Genomic DNA, 18,123 nt, shown 5'->3' with positions numbered 1-18,123 from the left:
CAAAATCTAACAGGTGCAATTTAAAACGTTCTCCTCCAAACTCAGATACATCTTCTGTTTTCGCTTTGAAATAAGAGGCTTTGAATTAAGAACTCTCCTTTGAAATATTGAATTATTCCAGACGTGAGATGCTGTTTTCCCTGAGATGATATTGCTTGTCCCTTCATATTTTTTTTTTAAATTTGGATGCAGTTCCAAAACAGCCGCATTTAGGAAATCAAAAAATCTTCTGTTTTAAATGTTCTAAAAAGTTTACTAGTTTTTGACTTGAATTTCCATACCTCCTTTTTTTAAATAAATTAGAACATTAGGCCAAGATAAATCAGCAGCGATTTTTGACATTGGCTTGTTCGCTCCACGCTCGGCGATAATGATTTATTTTAAAGCGGTAATGATTTATTTTTCCATAGGGCGAGCGACTTATGGGTTGACGTCGCCATGTTGCATGAAAATTATACCAATGACTAATGGGTTCAAGTGATTTATTTCAATAGTTAATAGTCATGAACTAATTGTTGCATATTCTAGGCGTCGTTCTACAAGGCTCGTTGACATTTTCGGCCAAGCTTGAATTTCTGCTTATTCTTTACATTTGAATTTTTAGTAACTCCAAAGTCTGGCAAATTCACGTTGAACTCGCATGTTAGGAGTTTTTTTTAGGGATATAGAACATTCAGCAAAATTCATTTGTCTGTTCACAAGTTAGAAAGTATTCATTGACTAAATTGATACCACCTATATCAGCCCATTTTTGTAGTGAAATATTAAATGCTCTGCCCTTAGTCTTATTATGTCTTTTCATAATTTAGCTCGCGAATTTCAAATGCGTAAAAACATTCCTATTGATGCCTCTCGTCTAATATTCGTAGTTGTTTGAAGTTCTATTAGGGCACAATATATTAAAATATATAAACAAATAAAATACGAGCCACAGACTTTCCATGCAAAATAATATGGATATGATGGCATATGGCTAGAATACATCCCGTTCTTTTTAAAACTGCAATAATAGAATATTGTTTGTGCAATTTTGTATTTGCTAATATAGCAGCCTTCCTTTCCCATTGGGCATTCCCTGTTTGCCACGAATTCTGACGCATGAAAAACGTCAAGGTCTCTTTATTTTTTACCGCCTGGTATACCGCGTATTGGCAATGAATTTTTTCAAGGGGAAACTGAGACATTGACGTATGGCTGGCGGTAAGTCGTACTGCGTGTGCATGTTTTTGTCTGAAGTGGTGGGCGTTTGTGCATCGTGAACCTACATATTTAGACTTAGTGAACGTGGAAGATGGTGGAAATCAATTTCATCTCGTAAAATTCATCTTTGGTTAAAAAGAAAGCATTTGTATGGCTCTCATCAAGAATAAGACGTTTTATAGGTCAGTTACTGTGATGGGTTTTTTCATGTGCACTTAATATGAAATTTTAGATTCGTCCTATTCTCTAGCACGCGTAGGCGGCGCAGCTGACTGCGGCGTTGTTATTAGCATAGGCAATCATTAGACGATGAAAGCGTTTACTAGTTAGACTAACCGAGCTTACCTCAATAATTTGGTAAGTAGCCACTATACCCGAGGCTGTTGTACCTGACTTGTTTGTACAATTATTGTGTATATATGTATGTTTTATACTTCGTTTATTTAATACATGTTTCGACTTTGCCAGAAGCCGTTGGCAAACTCCACGCGTGTCAAATTATTCTATCCTAAGAAGATTCTCGATACGAAGTTCTTCACAGTAACTGTAACGTCAGTTGCCAGGCCCGTTTAATTTTAATTGAATCTTGAAAAGAATACGGAAATAAAAAACTATAAATCTCGATTTGTTTCAGAATAATATTAAATTTTTCTAATTTGTTTTGCTCTAGTTTGTTTTAGAAGCTCTTGAATTTTTTACAGAAGGAAAGAATCTCGTGTTGTTTCGTTCTAATAAAATGTGTGGAATGCCTTTGCTTTCCTTGATATCTGCCGGTCAGAAACTCTGACAGTAGAATTATTTCAGGAGAGTTTGAAAACTGAACAGAGAAGATAGATTAATTAGAAAGAATGCAAGAAGAAAGAACTGAAAGAATTCCTTTCTCTCAGTTGCGGGCAGCGGCAGCGGCCCAGGGCCCGAAGTTGGGCTGGGCCTATTATTCAAAAAAAGTTAAGAGATCGTAAGTTCATCAGCCAATCATTGACGGCCTTTCGAACAAAATCCACCAATCATCGACAAGAAAATAGAGCGTAAGTACTTACGTTCACTTAGCAAGTTTTGAAAGTATGGCCCCTGGAGTCCAATTAAGCCGATCGCTCGACGCTGCTGTGCTAATGAATTCAGCGTCGATTCATAGTACGAGTACGAGTATGAGTCCACATGCCATGAAATATAAGCAGGTAAACGAGTAGAATCTTCAGTGAAACGCATGGCCTTATTTTGAGGCTTTCGGTGTTAAAATTTAGTAAACTGCATTTGATTTCCATTTATAATTTTCTTAAAGTAACTTCTATTATTAGGTCCAGTAAAATACGTTTGATATTTAAGTGTTTTTGAAACATGAAGTGCCCATCTTTTGAAGGATCAAAATTCAAATTTAAGGTAACATCTAAATTTTGTAGATTTTTGAGTTTCTAGTCCTCATGAAAAAATTGATTGCCTAGAAAATTAAAGTAAAAGACAATAGATGATAATTCGAGTTATTAAAACTAATTTTGTTCCATTTCCACGGAAATCTTAGACCATCCAGAAGAAAAACCGTTGCGGTTCCAGAGTCCAAGAAAAGGTATCCTCGTTTCTCCCGCTCCCGGAGTTTTCTCTCATAGCTCAACATTTCGCCGACAAGTTGTGCGTTCTTTTGTTATGCAAAGCTTCCGTGGAGTATTTTTTCCCGCTCCCTATAAATTCAATGAGAAACGGTGACAGACTAACTCGGCTGTACGAGGAAAAAACTGGAGAGTCCAGCTTCCCTTTGCCGAAAACTTTTACGCCAGTCTGGAAACACGTCCCGGGTTGTGTGATTTCTTTAGCACCACTCTGACAGCTTGCAACAGAGTTAAGGGTTTGAAGTTTATATTAGTTTCTGTAGTGGCCGATAATTTGCCGTTGTTGTCGTGAAAAGCATTCACAAGTCTCACTCGGATTCATATGCTTGAGAGCTTTGTTCGCTGCTTCTGTTTAAAAGGTTATAAAATATGCAACGTAATATTTATGGAGTATGGTGCTACGTTATTGTATTAATTCTCTTGAGATTACTGCAGTAAACCGAGTCGATGCATTTCATTTGTCTAGAGAATTAATTAATAAATGAATTGGTATCATCTATTTGAATAGAATCTCACATTTTTAAACCTTGCCCTTTGGCCATTAACCGCACTGAAAATAGATAAATGCATCCTGGTTCTCTCAAATCATTTGAAAATAAAGTTCTTCATGCTTTTTCCCTAATTTGAACGAAAATTTCAAACAAAGAATACGAGTTTTTATAATCTTAAAATCTATTTGGCACCGTCAGATGCACCTGCTAAATATTTAAACGTTAGGTCTACTTCGATTTCAGTTCATGGATATTTTTAGCTATTGTAAAAACGTCTTCCAATTCATTTCTTCTTACCATTTTAACTTTGTGTTCTCTCTGATAATTATACCGAATCACAAATAAAGTTTGTTGTCATGCAGTCTTCATGCAATACATACTCTCTTGGAACTCACAGAAACACACTTGAATACCTGAGAACCTCCTTTGTCACGTCTCTTGTCGTGAATAATTCACAAGAAGTAATTGGAAGCGTTACAATTATCCATCCTGTAGCCCAATTCAATCGATTGATAATTTCCCTCGGCTTGAGTGCGTGGCAGGACAGTTACCAGCTTCACTGATGAGATCCTAGATAGACTGAGGAGATCCTATAGGGTAGAGATCCTCCCACGCTTCACGTAAATGTTTGGTCGGGCCCAAGAAAGTGTCGAAAAGAGAAGACTGAAGTGAGAGCAGGAGCGCCATGGTTCTCGGTGAGATCGATACTCTACCAAGTGCTTGTGAGAGCCTGGCAATTGGTGCCCTTGTTGATCTTGATATGATCAGTGAACAAGTAAGCCGCATGCCTCTTCATGTCTTTGATGTCCTAAGAGGTTTCGGATTAGGGCACTTCGAACACCATATCAGCCTTCTATTATTCTTCTTCCTGGTAATTGTTGCCCTCGTCGATCTTGATATGATCAGTGAATAAGTTAGCCGCATGCCTCTTCATGCCTTTTGATGTCCTAAGAGGTTTCGGATTAGGGCACTTCGAACACCATATCAGCCTTCTATTATTCCTCTTCCTGGCAATTGTTGCCCTTGTTGATCTTGATATGATCAGTGAACAATTAAGGAAGCCGCATGCCTCTTCATGCCTTTTGATGTCCTAAGAGGTTTCGAGTTAGGGCACTTCGAACACCATATCCGCCTTCTATTATTCTTCTTACCGTCAGATTGGCTAATAGATGTACAGTATGTTTCATGTGTACATTCTTTACAGTTTAATTATTTATGAACCTACTGATTTGCATGGTCTTTGAAACCTATGATCATGAGAGAATATGCCTTGCACTGATGTCGTGGCAACTAGATTCGAGTTAAATCGACAGGCTTTGTTTGAATAAGAGTTCCTCATATCTTCTCAATGAATGTATGAATAAGACTTACCTGCCACACCTTGAAGGTTTTTAATGCAGGGTAACAACAAAATTAAGAACTGGAAATGGATGAGCGCTCAGCAGCCTCCTACCTGTGATGTTTATGAGCGTCATCTCGAGCTCCTGTGTCCTTTGACACGTGTCGTAAAGCTGGCTCCAGTGACCGAGGGTAAGCCTAGTGTGCAACTCAAAATACCTGGAATATGAATATATATGATTCTGTTTTGTGTTTAATGGTTGCCGTAAAAAGTTTAATTTTCTAATAATCTTCCACAGCGATATTTTTCTCTTTATATTTTTTTACGCTATCATATGAAGAAAAATAATCATCAAAAATGGGATTTTCTTCGTAAATACTAAAACTAAGAAAAATTCATTCAAAACTTAAATACAAGTTTACCATTGTATGAGTCATTAAACCCAAAATAATATCCCATATATACTGCCATGTAAGCCCCGAGAAAACATGCATTCTATTCACTGCGATTCTTCTAATCCCTTCTGAATTTATCTCTCAGACAGCACTTGTTAAATTGTTCGTCCATCAACAATTCAAAAATCCCAAACTGATATTGAAGAAAGCGCATATTTCACGCACGGCTTTCGTTTGAAGCAGAGCCCATAAGCCCGCAATTCTGGACCGACCATATCAGTTAAAAAGTTTCCTGCATTCGTTTTAAAGCTGGCTTATAGAGAGCTGCCAGTTATCTCGTTGGACTGCATACGACGACTCTTGAAACAGCGAGGCCCTTAGAAATCCTGGTAACAGCAAAATGAAATAAAATCTTGCCGTCACTTCCAATGGTCGGAAAATCTATTCAGAAATTTATCGACTTTGATAGTGCAGCCAACAGAGTTAAGTGTTTGACTATGCAGGCACTTCATTTTATATCAATGTATACGTTCTTTATCAAACAACTAATCAATCTTGAACTCCCGTACTCGAAGACCTCAGTAGACCATCTCAGTCGTTTATGGAAGAGTGAACGATTCATAAAACTATTTTTAGAGCATTTTCTCATTTAAGGAAAAAAGGCGCTATTGTGCTCGTCATGTCCGTCCGTCCGTCTGTCTGTTTGTCCATCCGTGACTTCACGTTTTCGTCGACGAGAAAATGCGGGCTCTGTTACTGACTGCAGTGAGTACTGAGTTATATTTTTTAATTATTAAATTTTTTCTAAATCCAGACACAAAATAATATTCAGTATACTCTTAAGTCCCATTCAGTCAGAGTCGGTTTCCGTTTTCGATGACCTTGTGGCATATCAAGATCTAAAATTGGCGCTTAAGATATTAATTATTTGTGAAATAATGCGAAACAATCCATATTCAAACTGACATTTATTTAATGATAAAAGACTCGTAATTGGCGAGGAATTATTTTAAGCAGTGTTTGCGTGTTCATTAGGTATTTGCGATATATACGTGGCATCATTTAAACGGGTGCACCATGCTTAAGTAGCCGCGCTCGATTAAAGCAATCTATCCCAGTTAATTAGCCTGTATAACTTATCAAATTCAGATGTCTCTAAACAATCTATCTTGTAGTGTTGTCTTCGTAAACTATCTTTCGTGATATTAGCAAGCCTATCAAAGCCCAAGAACTGCCTGTGCAGCTAATGAAGTATGTCGTCTCTCCGTCACTAACGGCTGGCGACATTACTGACGCTTGCATTACAAGTTTACAGAGTCAGCAGATTCGGGGGAGTGATATCGCCAGCAGAGCTTACAGGTCTCAGCCTAAATGCCAGTTTTTACCTCTGAAGAATATATGCACTTTAATTTCCATGACCTTGGTGCGTGCGCCTGGCTTCATGCCAGCCTGTGTCTTTTCTGAAACAAATTCATTTTCCTTTTACTCACAGCTGCCGTTGGCTTCTAGGGCTTAATATTTGCAGTCAAATATTTCATGAAAATATTGCATGTTTATATGTTTGTGCGTATCATATTTGAGCGAATTTAAAACGAATTAAGACAAGAATCTATATTCTTCTAATTTACTGGCCTTTTTCTAGACTTGATTCAATTGAATCAAGCAATCACTAACTCCTTTAACGCAGTTAAAACAAAGTAAAATAAATTTTTCTCAGAAGTGCGCCCTCATGCATGCAATACTCATTTGAGTAAAAAATTTAACCTTCATTTGTTTTCCCCTTACAATCGAGAGTGATTTGGATGTTGATCATTTTCCGGTATTTTTTCCTGCAGATTTTTCTTCCACATGCCAAAGCGATTTAACAATCTTTATTATCTTCACTTCCCGTTTTTTTCGCCAAGCTCTCATTCAAGTTTGCTGTAGACCAGGAAACATCTCATTGCTTGCATGTTCCAAATTCTCTAAAAATGGTTTATATAGATTCAAAATCTATATAAACCATTTATAAAATAAACCATAACCATAAACTATATATAGATTATAACCATAAACCATATATAAAATCTATATAAACCAAGGTTAAAAATCTATTTTGAATGATGTATGTTTTTAAGTGATACCAGTTTGTCTATTTATGGCCTCATCTATATTTCCGGCCTTCTCGATAACGCTTTAATTAAAAAAAATCATCACTGCGATAGCGCTGCCTTTCATGCTTGAAAGACCGCATACTTTATCATGCGCGTCAGATCTTCCGAAGATTTCGATTCTTCGCTTGAATCAAAAGCAAAACATTGACCCACATCACACGCCGCGTACAAAGCGAAAGTTCGAGCAGCCATTAGTGGTATTGAGAAAGTTTAGTTTCGTGAACTTCATTATTGATTCATTGTGGATGCAGTTATTCAATGATTCCATTATATATATTTCCGCACGAGGTGACCATGCTTCGAAACCGGAATATTGACTGCCATGCAGTGGACTCGATACCCATAGTAGTAATGTACAATGGCTCATGTGTGTCCCATCTACAGCCGTAACCACTCACGTCCCATATCGCCCCACTCGAATTTTACAGCCAGATAAGATGGCTGGTATCACCAGCTCGGCCATCATAATCTGCATGAGCACCAACGGTAACTCTTTGACAGCAGAACTTCCTGCCAGTTTACCTGTGTCGTTTGAACGAGACGTGTCTATGACTTGTGTCGTGATTGTAAATTGTAGCGTTAAGTCGTTTTAAAGCAGATCGCGAGAACCGGCATTTTAGGTTTTCTTGGCTCCCGAATATCTGCGTTCAATGACGGCAGATGGACATGGAGGCTTATCTAAACAGATGAATGGCATTTTGTTTTGTAATTCGCGATGACTGAGGCGTAATAGTCACTGTTGTACTATCGACTTGACTGCCGCGTGGCTTGATCTCTCGCCTCTTACATTCTAAGTGCAATAGTTTCTTTGTCCGTTTAAATTTACACTCTTCAAGTTTCACGATGTTGTCTCGTTTAAAAAAGATCAAGGGCAGTAGTCCCTCGAAAATGAGTGTCAAGTTTGACGACTCAATCTCAAAATCGAAATCGGATTCGAATCTCCTCGCTGCGTCGTCCCATGAGGAAAACAAATCATATAAAAAAGATAAATACCGGCACTCTCTGGACTCGGCGTCCGGAGGTCGAGGGTCCCAATCCTCCTCACAGTCAGGGTCCTCTGACGGTCACTCGGCCGCCTCTTCGCGCAGCGGCTCGACCAGCTCTCTAGGTCCGGCCAGGGCTCGCCCCACGGCACACGAGGCGCTCTTCGGCGCGCCGAACCCCGACGCTGACCGCGTGCGTTTTTTCGCTGAAGATCATTTAAAGCCACTAAATACGTGTTGGTTTTCATCTGAAAATAAACATCTTGATACGTGTTGTATTTCAAACTTTAAATCTTGTAACCTAAATATTTTTACTCAATATTTTTTTTTTGAGGTTTTATATTTGAGTGCGTCGATCTAATAATTGTTTTCAATTAATCTCTTAGACGCCTATAATTATACTGAAGATCATTTAAAGCCACGTGGTTTGTTGTCCTTTTGGAACTCGTATGATGCTGGAGCATGTGTCTGTGTAGACTTTTTATCACTTTTCTCACATAGTTGCATTCATTTAGTTCACTTCCGAATTTATTTCACTGTTACACGTTTTCCATTCATTCTTCTCACATTTGCACCACACTTTCCCAATTTAATTTGTATTTTCCTCCAATCTCGGTGATTTTACAACTTTATTGCATTTTGTCATGTCGTTGTTGCTCGGGATAGACTAACAATAAATTTTAGGAGTCGGACGCGATAAGATAAGCTGGGTACCTGTCAGAGGCAATGGAAAACACTGGGCAAGAGTCAGCAAGTTTCCCTAAAGCTTGAATTAGGCTTTACTTGCAGGGGATGTTTTGAAGGGCGTGATGAAGTTTGCAAGTCTGAACAGCATATATACATATGCTCATGGGAAGGGTTGTGTAACATATTTCGGAAAAATGGCAAGTTAGAACATCAATTTTATGCCTATATTAACTTACCGTTTCTTACACCGGTTATACATATGTTTATGGGAAGGGTTGTGCAACATATTTCAGAAAAATAGCAAGTCAGAACATCAATTAGGCCTATATTAACTTAAAGTTTGTTGCAGAGCGTGATGGAGGTGGGCGTGGCGTACACAGCGGGGGAGCAGAGAACCACGAGAGGCGTCGTGCCGGCATCGCCAGACCGGGGTCGAAGGTCGCCTAAAGTGAGCAATCAAATAAACTTAATAATTTAATCGATTAATTTAAATTTAAATATAATTATTTCGTGCATCGAAAAAAATTATGCGATATAATTTTGTACTCGTTATATTTGAACCGCTTCCAGTAGGGTAACATGGGGCAGCGAACCCACTGCGGGTCATGGGCCCATAGCGGGTTTCTCGCTAAGTATGGCAGATATTGGTCCGTGTTCTCTACCGCCGGTCGACAGTTTCACTGGGATTAAGTGTACGTATTTACGTTTTGCTAAGTGTTTGCGTTATTAAGTTATTTGTGAATAACTGTTTTAGTCCAGATAAAAATTTTTTTGCTGCTACATAAAATTTTTTTTCGATTACTGTAGATGAAGCTTTTGAAATTACTGTGAATTATATTTTCAAAGTAATATTTATAGGGATAATTTTGAGATCAAGTTTAGACTATTAGCTTTTAAAATAAAATGTTGACACGATATAAATAGAAATGATACCTAGTGGGGCAACGGGCCCCCGCGTATCACGGGGCAAAACGCCCATGGTGAAGTCTTGTGTTATACATCATTATATTTGTCTCAATGACCTTTTCAAACTATGACTAGCTTTTTGAATTACAAATTATACTTCATATTGCATGATTTTTTTATTTGCCGCCTCAAGGCAGCAGGTTTAGTTTCTAGTTATGCGTATTTATGACCCCCCTCTTGTCTTGCCAAAAGTTGATTTCAGCACAAACCACTGAGCCAAATGTTGATGAGTTTTTATGGTGTTGGCTGAAATCACGATTAGGTACGAATTCTCTGCACATAATATCTGGATTATGGACGAAACTGGAACGAAGTTTTTTTCTGATCAACTAAATATATTTTTTCTAGTCAAGGATACATTTTTTCATGTCAAGGACGAATTTTTTACCTCAAGGATATATTTTTTAAGTCAAGGCTATATATTTTTATGTCAATGAAATATTTTTCTTCACGTCAGTGATAGATTTTTCAAGCCAAGACTATATTTTTTCAAGTTAAGTATATGATTTTTTTGAGATGTTATTAAATGAGTGAATGTCATATTTTTTATTTCGTTTTCTTATTTTTAACTGTAATGTGTTACTTTTTCATTTTTAAACGAAAAATATACATTTCTGGTCAAGGGACCAAGGGTGGGCGCCTTGCCCCAAGCCTATGGGCCCATTGCCCCAGGGGTGGGGCAATGGGCCCATTTTGACACTTTTTACAAAATAGTGTTTCATTAAAAATTGCATAAACATATAGGCGTCTAATTCACATCATACATTCCTCATTAGTTGTATCTTTAAACAAAACAAAGAACCACCTCGTATCAATTAAAACTTCATCAAAAATTTAGTTTAAAAAAAGTGGGGGGCGCGCTGCCCCACGTTGCCCTATCCGAAAATTCATTTTTTATGTGATTATTATTTGATTATTTCTCTCGAATATTGTTCAATTATATCGTAACCCAGTCATAGTCAACAAACCCTTGTACATAGGACGTATAGGATTGACGTAGGTTGCCTTAAACAAAGTTTTAGTGACTTATTTTACTGATTATGTTTTAGAATAGAATAGAAGTGTCGGCACTGAAGAAATGCGCCCATGACCTGTTGCCATCATTTTGCTCATGATGCTTCCATTGTTTCACTGATGATATTCTGAGAACTTTACAGATAATGTTTTGATAAATTTCCTTATAATGATGCAGTGATTTTACTAGTGATATTTAAATGATTCAATTAGTAATGTTTAAATTATTTTTCTGATAATGCAGAATTGATTTTACAATTGATCTTGAATGATATTACTGTTGTGTGAATTTTTTACTGCTGTTGTTTGAATGATTTCCCTGATAATGTTCAAATTATTTTCCTTATAATGTTGCAATGATTTTACTGGTGATGTTTAAATAATTTTCCTGGTGATGTTTAAATAATTTTACAGGTGATTTTAAATTTAAACTTCAAGGATTTTGCTAATAATCCCTCAATTATTTTCTTGATGCCGTTTTATTACTGCTGACGTTATGTTGTCAGAGTTTACTGGTGATGTTTAAATGATTTTGCTGCTGATATTTTAATGCGTTTACTGCTGACGTTGTGTTGTCAGAGTTTACTGGTAATGTTTAAATGATGTTGCTGCTGATATTTTAATGCTTTTACTGCTTATGTTGTGTTGTCAGAGTTCGCTTCACGTGGACTTCGCAGCGCCGGGCGAGATGAAGGAGCGCAAGGAGAAATATCTCACAGCCAAGTACGGCGCTCACCAGATGGCCCTCATCAGGAAGCGTCTGGGAGTCGAGATGTGGATGTACGATAAACTCCAGATGCTTTATCCGTCCAAACCAGTCAGTTGCTTTATTTACGTCCGTTTGTTGTTGTAGCTTTGAAAAATAACTTTGACTTTTATCAGCATAAGTCAGTCAATCGTTCGTTGTTGTAGTTGGAAAAATAACATCGACCTATCAGTATAAGTCAGTCAGTTGCTTTATTTACGTCCGTTTGTTGATGTAGCTTCGAAAAATAACATTGGCCTCTATCAATCTAAGTCAGTCAGTTGCTTTATTTACATCCGTGTGTTATTGTAGTTTTGAAAAATAACATTGGCCTTTATCAATCTGAGTCAGTTAGTTGCTTTATTTACGTCCGTTCGTTGTAGCTTTGAATAATAACATTGGCCTTTATCAATCTAAGTCAGTCTGTTGCTTTATTTACCTCCGTTCGTTGTTGTGGCTCTGAAAAAACATGGATCTTATCAATCTAAGTCTGTTAGGTAAATAGCAATAGCTTTATTTACGCCCGTTCGTTTTTGTAGCTTTGAAAAATGGCATTGGCCTTTATCAATCTAAGTCCGTCAGTTGCTTTATTTACGTCCGTTCATTGTTGTAGCTTTGAAAAATAACATTGGACATTTATCAATCTAAATCAGTAAGTTATTTTATTGCTGTTGTCCGTTTGCTGATGTAGCTCTGAAAAAGACTTTTCGAACTTCGTCAATTCAAGCCAGTCAATCCATATATTCATCTCCGTTTTGTGTAAAAGCTTTAAAACAACACTATTCTACCATAATCCATCCAAGCCACTCAATTGCTTTATTTACGTTCGCTTGGAGTTGAAATTGAAAAATAATGTTATCCGGCTCATCTTTAAATTACTAATAAATTTTTTACTCATCTACATTTGAATTTCTTGAGCATCTAGCGCGCAGGGTCAGGTTAGGTCGATTAGAGACTCCAGAATCTGCGTAAGGTGTAAAACATTGATCTGAAAATGAGCAGAATAATCATTTAATCATTTTTTGGTGAATATGGCAATGCACAAATTTGGATGGCAAATTTTTTATGTTAGCCTTCCAAAATAACGCACCTTCCATTTGATTGTCGCTTCTCTATGATTTTGTTGAATTACTTCTACATAATACGTGTTGGTTTTCATCTTGAAATACAACATCTTGATACGTGTGGTATTTCAAACTTAAAACCTTGTAAATTACTATTTTTACTCAATATTTTTTTGAGTCTGTGCGTCGATCAAATAATTGTTTTCAATTACCTCTTAGACGCCTATAATTATACTGAATTTAGTATTTTCCTTCGATGCTGTCATTTTTATTTCGCAACAGGCCTATAGGCCTATCCTGGCCTATCCAGAATAGGCCTATCCAGGCCTATTTTTCATTGCCGAAGATACAATACTATACTAATACTATACCACTGACTGTGCTTCGTGTCTCGTCGTCAGGAGAGCACAAACGAAGAAAAGGAAGTCGATTTGGACGAACTTTTGGATTTGGACGAGGACGTGAAGAGGCGGAAGTTCTTGAGAGAACATCTCTCGGACTGTAAACTTCCTCGGGAAGACGTCGAGGTAAAGAGATTATATAGAGTTTCTTTTGTTCATCATAATAGCTATTCAATCATGTCTTGAACTGCCTTTCGTTTCGTTGTACTTTGCATTGTTATTTTCGTTTTCAACGGCACCCAAGTCAGGAAGTTATTGGACTTCATTGCAGTTATATCCACTATATAGAGACCAATTATTGCTTCAAGCAACAGCTGCTATGCTGTAAAAGCCTAATTATTAGAGGTGTTTTGTAAAATAGAGCTGGTTCGCTATTATGCTTGTTATTTTCTGTAAGAAATTTCCGAGTTTCTTGGTATATACATGTACGTATTTTTTTACTTACGTCTCATTTTTAGCGAATTTTCTCATATATGGAAAAAATGCACTATTGTGCTCGCCATGTCCGTCTGTCTGTCTGTCTGTCCGTCTGTCCGTGACCTCAAGTTTTCGTCGACGAGAAAATGCACTCTCTATCACTCACTGCAGTGAGTACTGAGTTATATTTTTTTATCTGTAGTGGCATGCCAATATTTCTAGCCTTCTTTGTTTGTTCATCACTTTGAGCAAATATTGATCGTCGTGCTCCACTAGGAATAAATTCAATTGCGTTATTTCTTTCGGTCTTCATTTTGTCGGTTTTTATTAATGTACAGCAGTGATAACAACATTATTCGACTCTCTTGACTTTCCTTTCCCATTATCAACGGAAGGATAACAACGCACGAAGTACCAAAGCAGATGATGGGAGGAAAGGGGGTAAATGATAACCTCTTTGACTCCTAATTTATTTTTGTTTTCAGAAATTCGTGGACGAGCTACTGGAAAGAGCTAAGATACTCTAACGGGTGAGGACGTATACCAAAACCAGTGTCGCGCTCAGCTGAGTCGCTCTTTGCCAACCACGAGGGAACCACTCCAGCTGCAGCTAACTTTATAGGCTTATGCTGTGTCAAAAGTGTGGTTGTTCAATTTCTCTTGCTATGCTGTTAGAAAAAAATGGTGAAAAAACGGTCCCACTGGCGTTCTAGTGGCCGGTCGCCCCGTAAAAAAACTGTTTCGACGTTTTATCAGATGTTTTACGGATTTCTAGTGTTAAATTAGAATAAAAACGGCGACACGGTGTTTCTTTTCACGTGCCGACCGGCCACTGAAACGCCGGTAATACCGTTTAACGGTAATTTTTCTAACAGTGTATGCTGTGCATAATAGTGACGAGACTTGAAGACTCGTTTGAAATGCTCGAGTGCTAAGTGAAAAGACTAATGTCTTAAAGATTCGCTCCTGAGCGAAGTCGAGAAACTGTACATTGATTAGGCATAACCCAAGATACGGGATTTGTATGCCCTGTCCGAGAGTTAAATAGAGCGGAGGAATTCATGCTACGCTCGACGTCATTGCAAGGCGACGGAAACTACGTTGTTTTGATCTCAAGCAAACGGAGCTCGATGCAAACCGGTGCTCGGCAGGAAAGAGTTATCGTCCTAGGCCTATACTTTCAAAAAAAGTTAAGAGATCGTAAGTTCATCAGTCAATCATTGACGCATTTTGAGTAAAATCCACCAATCATAGACAAGAAAATAGAGCGTAAGTACTTACGTTAACTTAGTGAGTTTTGAAAGTATGGCCCCAGTATATTTTATAACGTTCGTCTGACCACATAAAAATGTTATTCTATATGATGGAAACAATTACAAGGACGTGTTTTGTTCAGAGCTAAACGATCGCCCTCGTGAGTAAACAATTTGATCTCACCTGCAGCTGGATCAGACTTGATCGTAATTTTGACTGTATAAGATTTTGAGGCATCATCGTAATCATCATTTATTTAATTTTCAGCATCACGGATTCAGTTTTTTATAGCATCGGTTAGATGGTGGAGGTCAAGCACTCTGGGATTTTGGTTACATGTATACCGTGAATATACGTATCATCGACTTCTAGCAGAAGAACACCTCACTAGCGTTTTAGATTACTGCGTCAGCTGCAAATGTTCTTAATGATCAACCAAATTTAACGACAATTGAAATCTTGGGCATCACGAAGTCCTCAATTTTATTATTCTTAGATAACTGAGACTTAGAATGCAAGCAGAAACATTTAAATATTTTTCTTCTAATCTAACTGCCAAAAAATCGCTGGATACAATCTAATCGAATTTCTTACGTGATATATACATCTACTTTTACCTGCAAATTAATTTAGCTGAACGCCATTCATATATGTACAGTTTCAGAGATAAATGTTCATATGAATGGTGAGTGTAAGTCTTGGTCAAACGGTCTCCATGCCTGTGAAGTCTGTCATGAGATTAATTGCCGATGTATGCCTCATTTAAGAGGAAAATGTTATTGTTGCTATGTTACTGAATAATGTTATCATATGGCCCCTACTGAGGCTGTAGGCAAGATACTTTAATCTATTGGAATTGTTCGATTCTATGGTGCATGATTCAAATTGTGCAATAATTTGAATCATGCACAATTAAACATAATTTATCATGTATTATTTACAATCATGTATTCATGAATCATGTATTATTTACATTCATGTATTGATTGAATCATTTGAATGTCATTCAGGTGACGGATGATAAAAAACGTTGAATTATGCATGACATTTTGGGAAGCGCTCAAAATGAAATGAAGCGATCGTTTGTATGCATCAAAACATTTCACTCTGAAAGTTTGTGTTTGTGATTATAAACTAATAAAACCGGTTGAAGATTATTTATGAAAATCAAATCACAACTTTTGGCTGATACTGTATTGTCAGTATGTTCTAATGTGAGCTTGTATGCTGTAGATAATCTTTTTCATCTTTAAAGTTGCGATGGAATGGATCCCACACACATTGTCTGAATCAATTCTATGGAATGGTTTTATGACACTTGTTATATTTACGCTTGCAAATGTGTGGAAATAAGGAAATAAGACATACTTATACGTACCTCAGCTGCCGTCTATGACTAAGAACAGGATGATTTATACTCAGTTTCTCAGAATTTCACTATCTAATGTTGAAATTCCGAAAATAACGACTGACATGAAACATTCTAATCTAAAAGTTTTGGCAGTCAATCCAATGGAACACTTTGTAGCCTATCCACCTCCTTTCATCATATTTTTATATACGGGATGTACTTATATCATCAGTTTGCATGAACCGTAAGTTAACTATTGATTTAAAACAAACACCAAGTTTTTGATGAAGCTAAGTTGAATTTAATAGTGTTTTCTTCGCTTTAAAATTCCTGTTTACGTAAAGAAATATTTGAACCGGCACCTCGTGATTTAAAATCAGAATTTCATCGCTGACTTTAACGTATTCCTTGAACCTAAATTAACGATAGACACAACGAATATAACCCCCGGTCCTCGAATCAACGGCAATATGCAGACTGTAATAGCGAAACACATTTATTTCGTCAGAAATCGGTGTTGCTGTATGGGTTTAAGAAATGAAGACATTATGACTGCCTCCAAATCTATAAAAACGTTGAAGTATTCTTATGCTCTCAAGTGTACAGTGATTCTTTGACCAATAATGTGTATTTCATTACGGATTTGTTTCATGGACATTAAAGATATATTTTTATTTCAAACGCATGAGGCTGATGAATTTCGTTGAGAAGTAATTTCTAGGCTGTTGGCCGTGATGAGAAACTGGACAAACAGGTTGGAAAAAATTTGTTACAACAACGAAAAGCGGAGGATTACACGAATACTTTTTTGAAATGGCAACTCGGTAAGGCGATGCAGTTAAATCTGCAGGTCAACTAAAAACATGAGCTTGCGAAGAAATCTGTCTGCAGTACCTGATTTTTTTTGACGGCTGAACGAAAAGCGTGAAACTGTGTAAATAACTAAGCAAAGTAACAATTTAAATCAAGTGGCCCTTTTGACAGGTAAACAGTAACGTTGGGTACACCATCCGCAGTAATGGAAGTTTCAGAATTTTATCCGGAACGTATTATTGATTTGTGTTGCTAAATAGCCAAATGGCAAATAAGGTTTTTCACTCCTATGTAATTTGACGTAATAACTTGTACGCAAAGACATATCTTCTTTCTGTTTGAACCGAAGTTTACTGCTGCGCAGAAGAATTTCACAACTCGTAACCGTAACTATGAAGCAATTTACAGCTAAATCCTATTATACCAGCCGAATTATGCTGTTTTTCGGAAAAGTAGATAGTCGGCTATCAAATTTACCTAACAATATTATACACGGATAAAAAATTTTCTTGATGTAATATGTTTCGTGATATTGTTTTTTAAAAAATGAATTACTTCCTTACCAGCTGATAAGCGTGTGCGAATATAACTGAAAAATTTTTTTAAACTTTCAGTAACATGACAGTTTCATTCAGATTATTGATACAATCCGTTTTTATCTTTTAATGTGTAATTTTTAGCTTAGTTAGCGAGATAATTTTGTAAATTCTTGGAATTCGAACGGTTGTATCTGTTTGAAGATTAGCGGCGTATTATGAATGCCTTTAGATAAGGCGCTACGATAAAAAAAAACAAGCCTTTTGGTGTTTACGTTTGTTTATAGTCTATTCCTCTCTTGATATATAGCGGCAGTCTTTCCGTTAATTTTTTTATATTAGTGTGTCATTATTTAAAACTGGGTAGGAATCCAAATCATCTGTACAATTCCAATTTCAAAATGTAGTTTTTTAATTCTCATTTGAATTTTGAATAGTCTGTTATTTAAGAGAATATTTATAGCGATGTGGAAAATTAAGTTATGATTTTTATGCTTGCTGATCAGGGATGTACATTCAAAATTCAATTAATGTCCCTCATCGCTGTTCAGCTTTAAGCATTAAATTTCCCTAGAATTTTTGCGAGTGCATGTAGATTGCGATGTCAACATTTTGTTGACATATTTCCAACAGGATAAAAGTAAAATCCAAACAGAATCTTATGAGTTGTTGTTCTAATATACAGAAAATTTATTATACACTGTGTGTGC

General features: G+C 36.9%; 1 protein-coding gene across 1 annotated transcript; it reads left to right on the top strand.

The window, feature by feature from the left end:
• The first annotated feature begins 7,746 nt into the window (after positions 1-7,746).
• LOC108681135 lies at positions 7,747-14,183 on the top strand. Its single transcript, XM_018170129.2, has 5 exons — positions 7,747-8,358; positions 9,202-9,300; positions 11,485-11,649; positions 13,043-13,168; positions 13,945-14,183. Exons 1-5 carry the CDS (start codon positions 8,026-8,028, stop codon positions 13,984-13,986), a joined length of 765 nt encoding a protein of 254 aa, XP_018025618.2. The 5' UTR covers positions 7,747-8,025; the 3' UTR covers positions 13,987-14,183.
• Positions 14,184-18,123: the final 3,940 nt, after the last annotated feature.

The sequence above is a fragment of the Hyalella azteca genome, unplaced genomic scaffold, assembly GCF_000764305.2.
Source record: "Hyalella azteca isolate HAZT.00-mixed unplaced genomic scaffold, Hazt_2.0.2 contig5366, whole genome shotgun sequence".
NCBI classification, from domain to species: domain Eukaryota; kingdom Metazoa; phylum Arthropoda; class Malacostraca; order Amphipoda; family Hyalellidae; genus Hyalella; species Hyalella azteca.
The sequence above is the reverse complement of the archived record's forward strand: the minus strand, read 5'-3'. Positions and strand labels throughout refer to the sequence as shown.

Excerpts from the sequence above, each read along its gene's own strand:
- LOC108681135 (XM_018170129.2), top strand. The coding sequence starts at position 8,026 with ATGTTGTCTCGTTTAAAAAAGATCAAGGGCAGTAGTCCCTCGAAAATG. Across the intron at positions 8,359-9,201 it reads CGAACCCCGACGCTGACCGC|AGCGTGATGGAGGTGGGCGT; the intron begins GTGCGTTTTTTC and ends AGTTTGTTGCAG. Across the intron at positions 9,301-11,484 it reads GGGGTCGAAGGTCGCCTAAA|AGTTCGCTTCACGTGGACTT; the intron begins GTGAGCAATCAA and ends TTGTGTTGTCAG.